Source organism: Oryctolagus cuniculus, chromosome 3 (assembly GCF_964237555.1).
Source record: "Oryctolagus cuniculus chromosome 3, mOryCun1.1, whole genome shotgun sequence".
In the NCBI taxonomy this organism is placed as follows: domain Eukaryota; kingdom Metazoa; phylum Chordata; class Mammalia; order Lagomorpha; family Leporidae; genus Oryctolagus; species Oryctolagus cuniculus.
Window position 1 is genome coordinate 58,562,753 of NC_091434.1, and position 15,658 is coordinate 58,578,410.

The window sequence follows — 15,658 nt, forward strand, 5'->3', positions numbered from 1 at the left end:
TGATTCAAGTCCTGTTTGCTCTGCTTTAGATCCTGCTCCTTCCTAATGCACCTGGGGAAGCAACAGAGGATGGACCAAACTTTTGGTTCTCTGCCATCCACATGAAAAACCAAGGTGGAGTTTCTGGCTCCTGGCTTTGGCCTGGGCTAGCCCCAACCATTGACACCATTTGGGAAGTGAACCAGAGAGTCGAAAATTCTCTGTGTTTCTCACTCTCTCTCTAGCACTCTGCCTTTCAAATAAAATAATTTTTTTTCAAAAATGTGGAATTTTACTTTTTAAGAAAGACATTTTTTCACTACTGCCAAACTGTTGTTTTGAGTTGATCATAGACTGCCGTTGTGTCTTTTCTAATTTTATATGCAAAATTGTCCTTGGACTCAATGTGCCTTTTTTTTCTTTTTTGGTAATTGCTTCATTGTTACAGTTTGATTATTTTCTTCATCTTTAGTAATAAGCCCACTTTAGTGTCCTTTATCTGTTGTAAATACTCTTAACATTTTTGCGAGCTAGTGAGTGAATTAATTACTTATGTTTTTCTCTGCTCTGTGCTGGTCTCTGCTGTCCTGTTCTACCTAGAATATTCATTCTGTTCTTATCTAGTTTTCAATGATAGGAAATTAATTTAAAAACTTATGACCAATGTCATAAAACAGAGTTGTGAGACAGAAATTTCAAGAAAGATTAAAAAGCCAGTTATAGGAAGCTTAAAATCCTCACCCTGTACAAATAATTAAAGGGTCAGGATGCAAATGTTAAGAAAAGATCTATGAGGAGAGTTTTCTGAAAGAGGTCTCTGCCACTTGGGAAGGGATAGAAATGTGCCCTTCAGGGATGGCGCTGTGGCTCACTTGGTTAATCCTCCACCTGCGGCACCAGCATCACATATGGGTGCCGGGTTCTAGTCTTGGTTGCTCCTCTTCCAGTCCAGCTCTCTGCTGTGACCCAGGAGGGCAGTGGAGGATGGCCCAAGTGCTTGGGCACCTGTACTCACATGGGAGACCAGGAGGAAGCACCTGGCTCCTGGCTTCGGATCAGCGCAGCACCGGCTGTATTGGCCATTTGAGAGGGGGCAGGTGAACCAACAGAAGGAAGACCTTTCTCTCTGTCTCTCTCTCTCACTGTCCAACTCTATCTGTCAAATTAAAAAAAAAATAGAAATGCTTCCTTCTTCACTTCAAATTGGAGCACAGCGCATCCACAGGACCCTTGGAGAGTGTGAGGTTAAGGGGATTTGGGGAACAGAATTTAGTTGCTACTTAGAGATCTATAAAGTTAGATTGTGACAGATGAGTCATTTTTCCGTTCAATTATTGTTTACAGATGTTGCCTATATTCCCACTAAACTAGTGTCTTTTTTGCTTTTTACTTGTTAAACTTTTTAGTTGGGGAAGCATTACGCCTGTTTACTGTAATGTAAATTGAAAATACAGTATCTCAAAAGCAGAAAGAAGGGAAGGAAGGAAGGAAGGAAGGCAGGAAGGGAGGGAGGGAGGAAGGAAGGAAGGAAGGAAAAAAAGAAAAAGAAAGGGAAAGAAAGAAGAAGAAAGAGAGAGAAAGAAAGAGAGAGAGAGAGAGAAAGAAAAAGGGACAAGGAGAGGAAGGGAGGGGAAGAAAGAGAGGGAGAGAGGAAGGGAATATCACTGTACTCTCAGAATTGTATCTACAAACTATATTGAATCTGTTTAAAACTAATTCAACATTACAACATTCAACAATACAAAAAAAATTTCTTTGTAAAACAGGAGAGAAGGTGGTATGGGTTTTAGCCTTTCTTCAAGGAGTTCACAGGCAAGGAGGCCTCATGAGTGAACATTCTCCACGGCCCACCTATATTCTGAAGCTGGAACCTCAGCAGACAGCCGGTGAAAACCAACAGTTTTCCATGGGCTGTGAGCATGGTAAAGAAACCAAAGCTTTCTCTGCCCAACCAAGCTGGTGCATCATCTCCAGGCAGGGTCCTTGGTACGGAGTTTCTGAAGAGCCCGTGAATATGCTCACAGAAGAAGGTGTGCTCTAAGCGTCTAGCAGGTCTAGTGGGCACAAAGCCATCTTACAGTGGTGCGAGTCAAGTGGGGACTCTGCTGCTCGCCTTGCTCTTTCCTCCTTTGCTGCAGCTCAGGAGTCCCAAGGAGCCATTTGGGAGAGAATGACAAAGAAGTGAAAGAAATTCAGTCTTATCCCTCCACACCCCAACACACACACCATTTCTGGGTTCTGTAACAAACCAAAGATGGGAAGGAAGTCTTGTCTCTGCTGTTTGGTGTTTGTTACCAGCCTCTTCTAATGTCTGAGTTGAGACTTTAGTAAGTTAATGTGATCACAGGATATTTTTTACCATAGAAGAACAATCAGAAATAATCAGAGTCACGAGACTCCCTGACATTTTGATCTTGGTACAGAAGATAACTGTGAATATGTGCTTCAGGGGCTGGCACTGAGGCACAGTGGGCCACACCTGGGGCACCAGCGTCCTATGTGGGCACCGGTTCTAGTCCCAGCTGCTCCACTTCCAATGCAGCTCTCTGCAATGGCCTGGGAAAGCAGTTGAAGATGGCACAAGTCCTTGGGCTCCTGCACCCACGTGGAAGACCCAGAGGAAGCTCCTGGCTTCTGGCTTTGGATCAGTGTAGCTCTAGTTGTTGCAGCCATTTGGGGAGTGAACCAGCTGATGGAAGACCTCTCTCTCTCTGTCTCTCCCTCTCATTGTCTGCAACTCTACCTCTCAAGTAAATAAATAAAATATTTTTAAAAGTATGTACTTTATAGGGAAAATGGGAAACACAATATATTTTTAAAGGACAATAGGAGACAACATAAATTTGCTTTATGAAAGCACCCTATGAGTTCTATGTATGTGGTCAATAATTATATAACCTCAATAAAAATCTATGACAACTGAACTGACACAGTCTTACAATATATGTGGAAGGAGTAACCTCAAAGTTAATTGGTAGAAAGTTTGATTGTTAGAATACCTTCAATCAAATTTCAGAAAGAAAGAACATTTCATCATATATCAATATTTCCTAAAATGTAAAAGTATTTGGTGTCATTGACTCGAAAAAATCATTTCTGCTTATTTTGGTTACTTTCTTTGTGTGCAGTAAGACTCTGTTCTTTGTACATTTTAAGTTTTAGTTCTAGTTTTGACAGTCTCTCTGCAACCTCCCCAGAACTGTTGGAACATTTTTCCATGCTTGTGTTTTAGCCTTCTTCAAGATTTATATAAAAGCTGAGGTATTTTAATATTATAAGCTTCTTTAGTTTCTTTTGAACATTATATTTTCTCTTACTCTCATTTTTTTTTAATTTTAGAAAGTAAGAGTGTGTGATAAAAGACATTGATGATTAGAGTATTTTTTTCCACAAAGAACTTCTTTCAATTAAAAATCATTGAGGAAAAACACGCATCATTTTTACATGACCTAATAGCTGTTTAAACATGTCTCATTGATTTTGGTTCTGTGTTAGCAGATTAAAGTGCAGCTTCAAAAGTTAAATAACCACGAAAAGATGACTCTAGATACACAGGCTGAAAAGAAAATGGTTGGTACTTTTGAAAAACGGATTGCAAAAGCCATTGAGAAATTGAGTCTCCTGACCTTACTGAGTTGCTTCAAAGGCCTGTTTGGTTTTGTTTGCTTGTTTCTGTAGGTGATTCTGATCTTCATAAGAACTCAGAAGACTTAGTAAATGCTGAAGAAAAACATGCTGACACACATCCGTAGGTCTGAAACACCTTCAAGACGTCTGTCATTTTGAACATGAGAGGTAATTTTAATATCTAAATTAATGATTTGTAGAATGTCTTTTGAAACAACATTATCTTATTTAAATGCCCTCCAGGATTCTTTATAAAGAATTCTGTCTTCAGTCTTTGGGAAGCGTTCCTAACTTGCTCATCAATAAAATTATAGTTACTGAGAAAAACTATTCCTTTCAAAATCATCAGACATAAAAGTCCATGGGGATGTTTAGTCCTCACTTGTTTTTCTACCTCATGTAAGAAATATCAGTGTTCACACCTGGTGATAAAAATAAAGCAAATATATGTAATGCAACAAGTATGCTTGCTATACTCTATGGACATTTTTTATGGACTTTTTTTTTTTAACTAGCTTCTAGAGTTCACCCTCAGTCTACTCAGGTATTAACTCTGGAAGTGATCCCTTCGAAATCTTAATTCTTAATAAGCCCATCTGTTGGTACTTCTGTTCACTAACACTGAGAACTACTCTCTCAGATATACAAAGGAGGAAATTAGCAAGGTGGGAAGTGTAAATGTCTCCTAAGGAAAGGTGAAAAATAAAACCCATGTGTTGGGATAAGTCCTGCTGCTGTGGGGTTGGAGGGCACCCTGGAGAAAAGAGAAAACACTGAGGGTCCCACCTCAGGGCTCTGACATGTTGCCATGAGCTCCTCAGACTTTGTTTTAGATATGGAAGAGTTAAAATGTGATTAGGATTTAAAATAAATCCTCACTATTCTTAACTCACAAAGACAGTTTGAAGACTGCTTTATTTGTAATAACAGTTTCATTAATAGTAGCTATCAAGTTTTAGGCACTTGGGTAAACATTTTACATGTATTATCTCAGTCTTCTCAACAGTTCCAGAATTAGTTTGGTTCCTGTTTTATATATGAAGTTTAGAAACAAATCAAGACATAAAGTGGCTGTACAGCAACTAAAACTCATCCCTATATTTAGCAATTATATTGTCTCATATTAACCACAGCAACGCCTCTCCGTCCTGCCCATCCAAACTGTAAATTTATTATCTTTAGAGCCCATGGTCATTTTAGAAGAGTCCTTGGGTCCTGATATGTATTAGGGAGCTCCTAAGTATACTTAAAGAAAACCAATTCAGTGGAGTATTTATGGATATTTTAAATAACAGAAGGTTTTGTTGGCAAATATGTAATCAGAAAATGGAGTAAAATAAAATTGAATGATGTTCTTTTCCATAGAACCCCTCCAAACCAGTGTATGCTATATGAAAGATCTTCAAAAACTTTGTGGAAATGTTTATTATGAAAAAACTCTGCATGGGTTTCAAAAATGTGCACCAAAATAAATTTATCTTTAATTCCATTTTCCTTGATCTCCTTGAGGTGCTTTCATTTAGCTCCAAAAGAAAAACAAACAAATATGCCCCAACTTTTGGGATCAGTATTTCCAAAATACTTACAAACATTTTTCAAATTATATGTAGGAAACACCGATTACCAGTACATTTGTAAAAGTGACTGTTCAATATATGAAAATGTCCAAGGCTATATACGTATATACTTTAGAGTCTAGTAATTCATCACTGAGAGTTTTTGATGAGATTCAATAGGAAATTAATAAAGTCTCTTTTTTTGTTGTTCAACTAAAAAAACTCCAAAGCTGAACAAGTTTGAGACTCACTCAAACTAAATATGTTACTCAAATCCCAGAGGATGATTTGACATTTTTTTTTCCAGTTAAGACCACTTCAATCCTTTATCTTTCTTCTCTGCTTAAGACAACCTTGCCTCTCTCTGGGTACACAATCATCCAGGAAACATGGCCTTCAGTAGGCAAAATTCACCTTCAAGGAACAGGCAAGTCCTTTAAAGAAGGGAAGCCAGCAAGCTCTGGGAGTTCAGGAATAAAGACTGGTGTAGTTGTGACTCAGGCATGGTTGTCTAGGAAACAACAGGGACTGATCAGTTTGGAAAACAGAGAAGGCACAGCACTCTGTACTTGAAGGCTACAGCCAGCCACTCTGGCTACAGCAGATTTCCACTATGAAAGAATATGGACCCACTCTTTTCAGGTGTCCCTAGTGACTAAGAGGTATTCGCGCAACAATTTTTCCATATTTTATGTTGGCCCAAGATTTCTTGTCCCAGTTGCCCCTCTTCCAGTCCAACTCTCTGCTGTGGCCCGGGAGTGCAGTGGCCATTGGGGGGTGAACCAACGGTAAAGGAAGACCTTTCTCTCTGTCTCTCTCTCACTGTCCACTCTGCCTGTCAGAAAAAAATACCAATGTCAGCTTTTTAGTGTTGGGTGTTTTCCTCTTCTTCCAATGAAAAAGAGGGGGAAAAATGATGGCCTATGGGAATAGTTAGCCTATAGATTTGATTTGTTTGACTTCCATGATAATTTATCTCTTTTTCATACCTTTAGTTGGGGTTTCTATTCTTTAGATCAATATAATCCTTGCTACTCTAGCTGTTTTGTACTAACACAGGTCCACTTAATTCATCTACGTTGCCTGCCAGGCCCACGTGGCTATTTGACTTTACCATATCTGTCCCAAAGAACCAAAGTTTTCCTAGGATTAACACACACACACACACACACACACACAGAGAGCAGAAATTCAAAGAGAAATTGCAACTCATATAAAACCAGTATCTAGTCTATAACAATAATTCCCTTCTTTTTGAAAAGATATATAAAGTCCAATGTGAAATTTCCACACAGTAGTTGATGACTGTATATGACTAAATCATGGCCTTCATTTTCTGTTTTTTATTTGCTTCTCATTTTTAATTGGAAAATAAAAATTATGTTTATGTATCATAAAAGATACTGTTTTGAAAGACATATACATTAGGGAATGGCTGAAGTGAGCTATTGAGTGTGTATATATATATATATATATATATACACATATATATAAAACCTCACATAATTTTTGTGGTTAGAACACTTAAAATCTACTCTTTTAGCAATTTATAAGACAAAACATTATTATTAGCTATAGTTACCATATTGTACAAGAGATCTCTTGAACTTTTTAAAATTTTATTTATTTATTTATTTATTTATTTTGATAGGCAGAGTGGACAGTGAGAGAGAGAGACAGAGAGAAAGGTTTTCCTTTTGCCGTGGGTTAACCCTCCAATGGCCGCCGCGGCCAGCGCACTGCGGCGGGCGCGGAGCCAGGTACTTCTCCTGGTCTCCCATGGGGTGCAAGGCCCAAGCACTTGGGCCATCCTCCACTGCACTCCCTGGCCACAGCAGAGAGCTGGCCTGGAAGAAGGGCAACTGGGACAGAATCTGGCACCCCGACCGGGACTAGAACCCGGTGTGCCGGCGCCGCAAGGCGGAGGATTAGCCTAGTGAGCCGTGGCACCGGCCAAGATCTCTTGAACTTTTAACTGAAACTTTTAATTTTAACTGAAATTTTGTATCTTTGACCAGTGCCTCTCCAGTTGTACCCTCTCTCCACCCAACCCTTTCATCTCTGATCTTGTTTTCATTTGGATTTTATTTCAGGGTAATGAAAACAGAGCTAAAACAGCCTAAATCCTCAAGTCTCAAGTCTCCACAAAGCTGTATTCTCCTTTTTCAACATCTGATGGGATGAGATCATTTTTTTATGATCTAAATCAGAATTAAGAAGAACACAAATTTTGAGATTGTAACTCTGGCCAAATATACTCAAGTTGCTATCAGAGTTATGGGCCAGTGCTTCAGCCACTGTATTTCCTCCACAATTCAGCCTTCTTCAATCAAGCCAGAGAGACAAAAGTTGGACAGTTCTAAATTCTCAGCACTTTGAACCTAGTCACGGGGATGATGAAATACTGATAGAAGATGAAGCATTTTCATATTGACTTTCTTGCACTGTATCACATAGTGCTGTAACTACAAATTTTTCAAGTTCTTATGTAAAAGGAAAGCAAAAACATAATTATGGAAAAAATTTTTGCAGTGCTGTGGAACAAGCCATTTAGATTGTCCTTCTTATTTTAAATGCATGGGAACAAAATGAGAGGTGGGCTACTCGGAAGCTGTGTTTGAAGTCCCATGACAATACTGGTGCATCATAGCACCAGCTCAGTGACCCAATGACCTCTTGGTAACTCTCAAGTGGGGAAACTGGGGGACGAGTCTGCATCCATCCCTTTGGCTTCAAAGCACTACCTGGGTGTGGTCATAATGCCACTCACACATAACCCACAGTCCAGGATAATAAGGTTAACAAGAACCATCGGCCCCTGTGGGAGACAGACACTAGAATCCAGAATGGAATTTGTCTTCTGGGATGCTGACAGCAGCAGGATGTGACACACTACATTACAGGACAAGGGATAAGAGGCAAGAAGCATGTGTGTGTGTGTGTGTGTGTGTGTGTTACAAATGTCTAAGAAAAAGGAAACCCACACTTTTTCTGTATAGATAACATTATTGGTCATGACTTTTAAATTTTGCTACACAGAAATAAACTGCAACCCTTGTGAGACCCTGCTTCCTTGTCATGTTTTGCCTGAGCATGTGCAAAGCCTTTCCTTTGCTCCAAACTGGAGAACTACCTTTGTTTGTTATCAGCTGTTGAGAAAGGTCAAGCACAGTAAAGTGTTATAGCTTTTCACTGTACAGATGCTTCAACGATTGTGAGCTTAAGTGAATTCATCTTTGTAAAAGGTAGAAATTGGATGGGAAGAGTCAAGAATAGCCATCAATTAAATGACATGATGGAGGTGCATCCATTCCAATAAGTTCTCTGTTGTACCTGCTTCCCTCTTGGGTTCCACAATGCTAAGCAATATTTTAGAAATGAATACAATCATAAGCTTTTAAATCTAAGTAATGAGATTTTGTAACTCACAACTTAGATCTCTTTTAATGTGTAAGCCATATTCTCTATGCATATTTAGTATGCATCATTGTAATTTAAGATATATTTGCATCTAGACTGTGTATAAAATGCTTTTAATTGTTTTGTGAATAAAGTCCCTAGATTTAGTTTCACTTGAATCTTGTGCAGAACATAGCTAAATAATTCAATTGTATCATAGACATTACAATGCAATCAATATTTTAAATGTAAGCAGTAAAGAAACATTGATCTGAAATAATGTGTTGAGGGAAATTTATAGATATGTACATCATGGTGATTTTTTTGTCTTTTAAAATGTATATTTTATTTCTATTTATGAAGAAACAATAACTTTTGCTTTTAATGTCTTTTTAAAATGAGCTAGAAAATCTCCTGCACTTAAGATAGAATCTGACTGCTGTATCTGGGAAGTCTAATTACTGTTGTTTCTATTTGAGCCAGTTGTCTTTCAGTAAATCTATAGACACTCTTAAGGGAGAAGTAAATTGAAACGCTTCTCAAACATTGTGGGAAACATATCCACTGTGTTCTTATTAATATTTTAAGATCTATAGACCTTTTTGCTAAAAAAATAGAGGAATATAAAGAATTCATCAATTTCTGTATATGGAGTTTATAGCCTAATTTCCCAAGTGATGTGGCTTATAAAGCATTGTGACGGAAATTCCAGAGGATGTGGAGTGCTCTTCAGTGGGGTTGTCACTCTGCTTGATGTACCTGTTCTTTTCCTAACTTCTCTCTTCCCTTTCTCCATCTCTTACACTCCCTCTCCATGTTTTTCCTGCTTAGCTTTTATATTTCTTCTTTCTTTCTCTCTCTCTCTCTCTGTATCTCTAAGACAGATAGTAATTAGCACTAACTACCAGGAAGTCAGAATGGAGATTGCCTGTGGCCATCTCTTCTACAGATACAAATGCTGAGTCCATTCTGAAAGAGGGATTGATGAATTAGGCTGCAGCCCCTTGAATGTCCTGCTTCTCATTTTTATACTCAGCTACTCAAAATAAATATCTTGCATGTTATATGCCTTTTCATTTAGCCAGAACCTCTTTTATTTAATTTGTAACATGGCAACTTATGATTTTTTGTGTTTTTATTATGCTGTAATTCTCTGTACTTCCTATTATATATATATGATTACAAAATAAATAATATTTGAGGGGAAACATTGTGAAATTTTTGGTGTTTTATGTAATTCAGTTTGGTGGATAATCAAGAAGTTGGAGGAAAACAGAAGTAGTGCATCTCAAAAATTGACATGAGTCATAAAGTCTTTTTCCCCTATTAAAGAAATATTCATTGAACATGCTATCACAGCTATTACTTGTAAGTGCTCAGCCACAAGGATGATGCATATAAAAGCAGGGAAACCTGAATCTTCACTCCAGAAACTTCAAGTCATATAGAAGAGATAATCTATAATACAGTAATTCATACATAATAACTATAATGACACATACAAAAGTAGCCAGGTTCAAATGAAATACACATGTGATTATTACAGGAGGTTAAAAACTGTTTCCATGTTTAGGGCTTTAAAGAAGACTTAAAATAGGTAGTATATGAATTGACACAACAAATAATGATGACACATTGCTTATTTTGCATGTGCGGTGTCCACATAAATACTTATCAAATAAGTATTTGAAAACTTCATGATAACCAAACAAGGTGCTGTTGAATGCATGAATAATACCACATCTCAGAAAAAGAGGTTTGCCTCTGGCCACACAAGTCAGCAGTTGCAGATTCTGCCCTCAATGTGATTCTAGACTTCTCTGCCACCCATTGTCTCTTTTTCTTTCTACCACATCTATGTGGGGTACGGCAGAAGCACAGTGAAACAAGAACTCTGTGAACAAGAGCATTGTGAAGAAGGCAACATCAGAGAAGCATAAATAAGCCAAGTGTGTCATGTCAAGGTGAAGAATACGCGAGCTCAATCAACCACATTAAGAATTGGCATGGTATGTGTCACCTCAAGTTGTGTCTCCATGATGCCAAACAGCTCCAGATGAAAATAGCAAAATTTACCTCGTCATCAGATACATGATACTTAACTTTGTTCTTAAATTTGATTACATGATAAATTTCCACCTTATATCATAAAGTTTCTAAAGGCTCTATTTTCATTTAGATAATTAGCTTCAGAAGCTGTTTCAGCCTTCTGTTCTCTGTTTAATTGGTTTTCTTTGAAATACGATAAAGCTTATGCTTCATTTAGTACAAACCTTAGACAAAAAGGACATTATATACTTTAGAATCAAAATATAGACAATAATGTTCTTAGGGTTGGCACCGTGGTATTGCAGGTTAACTCACACGTGTGATGTTGGTAGCCCATATCAGAGGGCTGGATGCAGACCTGGCTGCTCTGTTTCCCTTCCAGCTTTCTGCTTGAGCACTTGGGAAGGCAGCAGAGGATGGCTCAAGTACTCAGGCCCTTGCCAACCACATGAGACTGGGATGGAGTTTTTGGCTCCTGGCTTCAACCTGGCCTAGAAGATGTGCTGAGGAGGATGAAACGCTTCACGTAGATCACACAGCTAATATGTGGAGAAGCACAGATTTGAAGTTAGAGGCTATCTGACTCTCAAAACCCCTAAGCTGCATTGCCTCTGGCCACGAGGTGGTGGTGGGGATTATCACAAGTTCTCCGACCACCATAACTCTCACGCGCCCTTTCTGCTATTTATTCTATTTTCAGGCAGTTGTCCCTAAAATTCCCACACCCTGAGTGGGCAGAGCACAGTGGCATGTGCTTTGAAGACAGTTAAGCAAATTATCACTGTAGATAAGGTGCATTTGATTTTCATGATGGAAGGAATCACCATGCTTCATATGTGACCATAAAATGTGCTTTTTAAATAACCACAGGTGCCCAATATAGATCTTCGCTACTTAACTGTAGTCTACATCTCCAAATTTCTTGAAATAAAGAATCCAGGCCCCATGCAGACCTACTAAACTTGACTTGACATTTTAATAGATAACTGGTGAGTTCTATGATTTCGGCTGCTCTAAACAGTAATTAAATATTATGGAGGAATTCTAAACACCCACTAAGCACTTAAATACAAGGTTGTTTTTTTCCACACTACAGATGCTTATTAATCAGTGTCATTTGACTCCCGTGCTTTCCCTCAGGTCCATCAACATGGATAACAGAACGAAAGCCACACATCCAGGCTGTTGTATCTTCTAATGAGGTATAATTTCTGTGTTAAAAAATGTGAATTCTTACACGAATGATTAAAAGAGGAAGAGCTGTGAAAGCTTGGAATAAACAATAAGTGTGTGAATATGACCATTTGGTTTTCCAGGAGAATATTATTGCAGACTGAAAGCAACTTTATAAAGGTAGCCCACACTGTCGCTCCCCCTCTTCGTGGAGGAACGACACAGGACCCTGCGCTGTTCTTTCGTCTGCTCGGCCCTCCCCGGGTTTGCTGCTGGTTCTTCCCGGGTTGGCTACTATCCCTTCCACCTCCGTGGAAGGGCAGTTCCCCCTGGCCACATTCCCCACTTCCGCAGGGGAGCGGCACACCGCTGGCCGGCTCTCTCGGGGGCTGCACAGGTGTTCCCCTTAGATGTTCCTGGTGCATGCCGTCTCTCTCCTCCTTTATAGTCCTCTTCCACCAATCCCAACTCTGCTACCCACACGCCGAGTACGCTGCTCTCCTCCAATCAGGAGCAGGTCCTACAGTTTATTGGTTGAACTGGAGGCAGCTGCGTAGAAGCTGTTTTCTCCTCTCCCAGCGCCATATTGTGGGAGAGCAGATGCATAGAATAAGTCTTAATTCCAGTAACTCAGTCCAGTCCGGGTTGCTCCCCACACACACAGATGATTTATCCCGCTTTCATTCACCTATCAAGTACTGTACTTGAATTATGATGTGTACCAGGCCAACTTTACCTTCACAAGTGACAACCATGTCACCTAACAGCCTCAGAACAGTTTGATATGTTTCCCTCTTACCTGCGAGCTTCTTCCAACCCTTGGTGCCTCTTCTTAAAACCAGGTTCTCCTGTGCTAGGGGTCATTAAATTTTTCTAAAGTCAGAGCGTAAATATTTCAGGTTTTGCAGACCACATATATTCCACTGTTCCTCTTTCTGCTCTGCCTGCTCCCACTCCTTCCTCTTTTCTCTCTCCCCTCCTCCTCCTCTTCTTCCTTTTTACTTCTTCTCCCCTTTCTCTTTCCCTCCTTTTACCTCTTTTAAAACCCTTTCCAATTATAAAAAAAAATTCTTCACCTGATGGGGAAATGGCATCCAAAACAGGCCACAGGGCAGAGTTGACCCATAGGGATGCTCTATATACTGCCTCTTTCAGATCAAGGTATTTGGTGTCTATGGGGAAGAGAATAAGCCTGCTGGTGCCACCAACAGTCATCCGCAAGAGCTCCAGCCTGCCTGCTCCCTGCCCAGCCACTGTAAGCACTGGCAAGATGAGTATCCTCAGTATATCTTGCTTCCATCCCAGTGTACATATTCATTTGGAAGGGCTAGCTCCAGCACCGCTTCTCAGCCAGGCCCATGCCTCAGCATCACCTGGAGGGTTTGTTAGAATACAAGCGACTGAGCTCTATCCCCAGAGAGTCTAATTCCAAAGGTCTGTGATGGGGGCCCATGTGGAACTGATACCACTGGCCTGGGACACTCACTTTGAGAACCACTGGCCTATAGTTAAATCTTAAACCCCTTAGCATAATATTCTAAGTCCCTCCCAGTCTAACACTGGATTGCACTCAGTTTCTTCTCTGTCTGGGTCTTGCTGCTTCCTTTGCCATCTTTATCTGTCAGGATCCCTCCTTCCTGTAAAGATCTATGCATACGCCAGCTCTCCCACAAAGTTTCTTCTCACGCTGGTGAGAATGCTCACTTCCTCTTCTGTGGATGAGCCATCTTTCATTGCTCTGTGCAAAAAAATTGTAGCTCTTTTCATCATACGCTGGCTGTTGGATTTGCAGGTAAAGAAGCACTGAGACTCACACATAGCAGGTTTTTCATGAGTACTTGCTGAATACATCAATGACAGCAGGAAGGAAAGTTTTTCTTTTTTGTCCTCACTGGTACATGATTGAGTGAAGCTTTCTTAGATAATATCTCCTGTTAATTCCATCAAAACAAGACTCCATTTTCAAGCACTTTAGATCTGCAGAATCTCAGAAAGCCATTTGTCTTTTTTCTCAGTGTATACAAATGGGAAGTTCATTAATTCTTAATTTATTCTTAATAGCCTACTAAGAGCAAACCTGAACTCTGTGGGAGAAACATTAAGATCTTTCCATCTGTCTCTTGTCTCTGCCCTTAGGGAGATGGGTCAGCATTGCAGAGGTACATTAACTGTAGTGAATCCTATAGCCTTGATGACTAATAGTGGGAAACATACAGGATTTGAAGGAAGGATGATTTTAAATCTTAGTTATGACTGGCTGGTAACTAATAATCTTGACATTTTCTAATCTCTCACCATGAAGATATTGACAAAATGGCAAAATAATAAAAATATTTAAAGGGTCTAGGAAGTACCTGACACACTGTTGATTTTCAATGAACAGAAAGTAATATTATTTCTTATTTATCCAGGTGCTATTATTTCTTGTTGGATTTTATGTAGAAGACCTGAGGCAAGAGATGTCTTATTCAAGCATGGAATTTGGCCCTGAGTTCAATTTTGGACTTTGCTGTTTTCTCACTCTGTTGGCTTAGACAAGCTTCCATTTTCATATCTATAAAGTAAGATAGTAAGAAATCCCAACTTACAGGATTGGTGGAAGGATTAAAAGAAATGGTTCATGTAAGACACTGAGAATATTGTCTGACATTTAGAAAAACATGAAATGATATGAGCTACAAAAATAAGAACATTCCTAGAACTCCATCCTGTTCTTTAAAATTAGTTGACGTTTACAGCTTCAAGAGTATGCATGGCTTCAACTCGGTAGCAATATCCTCAAAGTCCACAGGATGGGGAGGTTGCTCCATGCAAAGAAGAGGCCTGACACTCCACAGCAGAGATCCTGTTACCACCAACTTCTGCATTTAGAACTTTGCTCGAGGAGGAGAAGGTAAAAATTAAGCATAAATGTATATACACAGATGATATAGAGATGGAGGTAGAAATTCATAATATGTGTAGATACATTGATTGTAAGTTGCTATACCATGCATTCTATTTTAAGGCAAAAAAAGAGATTTACTGCAAATGTTAAGGGAAAATTATCAACATAAAAATAAAATAATTTTATTTTTATTTGGGGGAGTGGCTTGTTAAATAAAACACATTATTGGACATGCAGAAGCAGTCATAGAAGCTTTTCAAAAAGAAAAACTACATACACACACACCCAGCACACTCCCAGATTTTACGAACTCTTCATTGGCAAAACAAAAACATTTTATTTGGAGAAAACCAAACAGAAGGACCTTTCATTATGCTCACCAAGCCTGATAAGTCAGATACAATCTAGAAGCCAACTGTGTCAACATTGGCGTCGTAATCTTCAAGCCCACAACAGAGCACAGGGCCACTAGATTTAGTCCAGATGCAATAGACACATTCTTAAGGAGACAACCTGGCAGCAGCAGTGGCAGGAGTCTCGCAACTTGTGTGGCCACAGGCAGGGAAGGGAAGGAGCAGGCGTTGGCTGTGCACCAGGCCTTTTCCTCCCCACTCTCACCTGGCCTCTCCTAACAGAAGAGAACATAGAAATAACTTTGGGAAGTATTTGTTTAATAAAGTTAGAATTCTCTGTGCTTATTTTAACTAGAGGCTAAATTTGTTCTCAGTCTTCCTTATTTTATTTTAGTGTAATTAAAATAATTACATATGTGTATATATACATTTTTATACAAATACATATGTGTGCATATTTACCTATACAAACACACATACATAAATACTACATACATACACACACATGAATACAAACACATTCATACATGTTCTTCCATAGAAAAATTTTTACTCCACATTACACAATGGAAGAAAACAATATTGATTTTGGCAACTATATTTTTCCTGGAAAATTGAATTATTTTATACAAGTA

At 39.1% G+C, this 15,658-nt stretch overlaps 1 protein-coding gene across 5 annotated transcripts in view; it reads left to right on the forward strand.

The window, feature by feature from the left end:
• PDE1A (phosphodiesterase 1A) overlaps positions 1-9,769 on the forward strand; it is a 372,031-nt gene extending 362,262 nt beyond the window's left edge. For all 5 annotated transcript variants that reach the window (XM_051849383.2, XM_051849382.2, XM_008258812.4 and 2 more), the window contains 2 exons: positions 3,658-3,774; positions 7,256-9,769. In XM_051849383.2, coding sequence (XP_051705343.2) covers positions 3,658-3,731 — 74 coding nt within the window. In that variant the 3' untranslated portion in view covers positions 3,732-3,774; positions 7,256-9,769. The remainder of the gene's footprint in view (positions 1-3,657; positions 3,775-7,255) is intronic.
• The last annotated feature ends 5,889 nt before the right edge of the window (positions 9,770-15,658 follow it).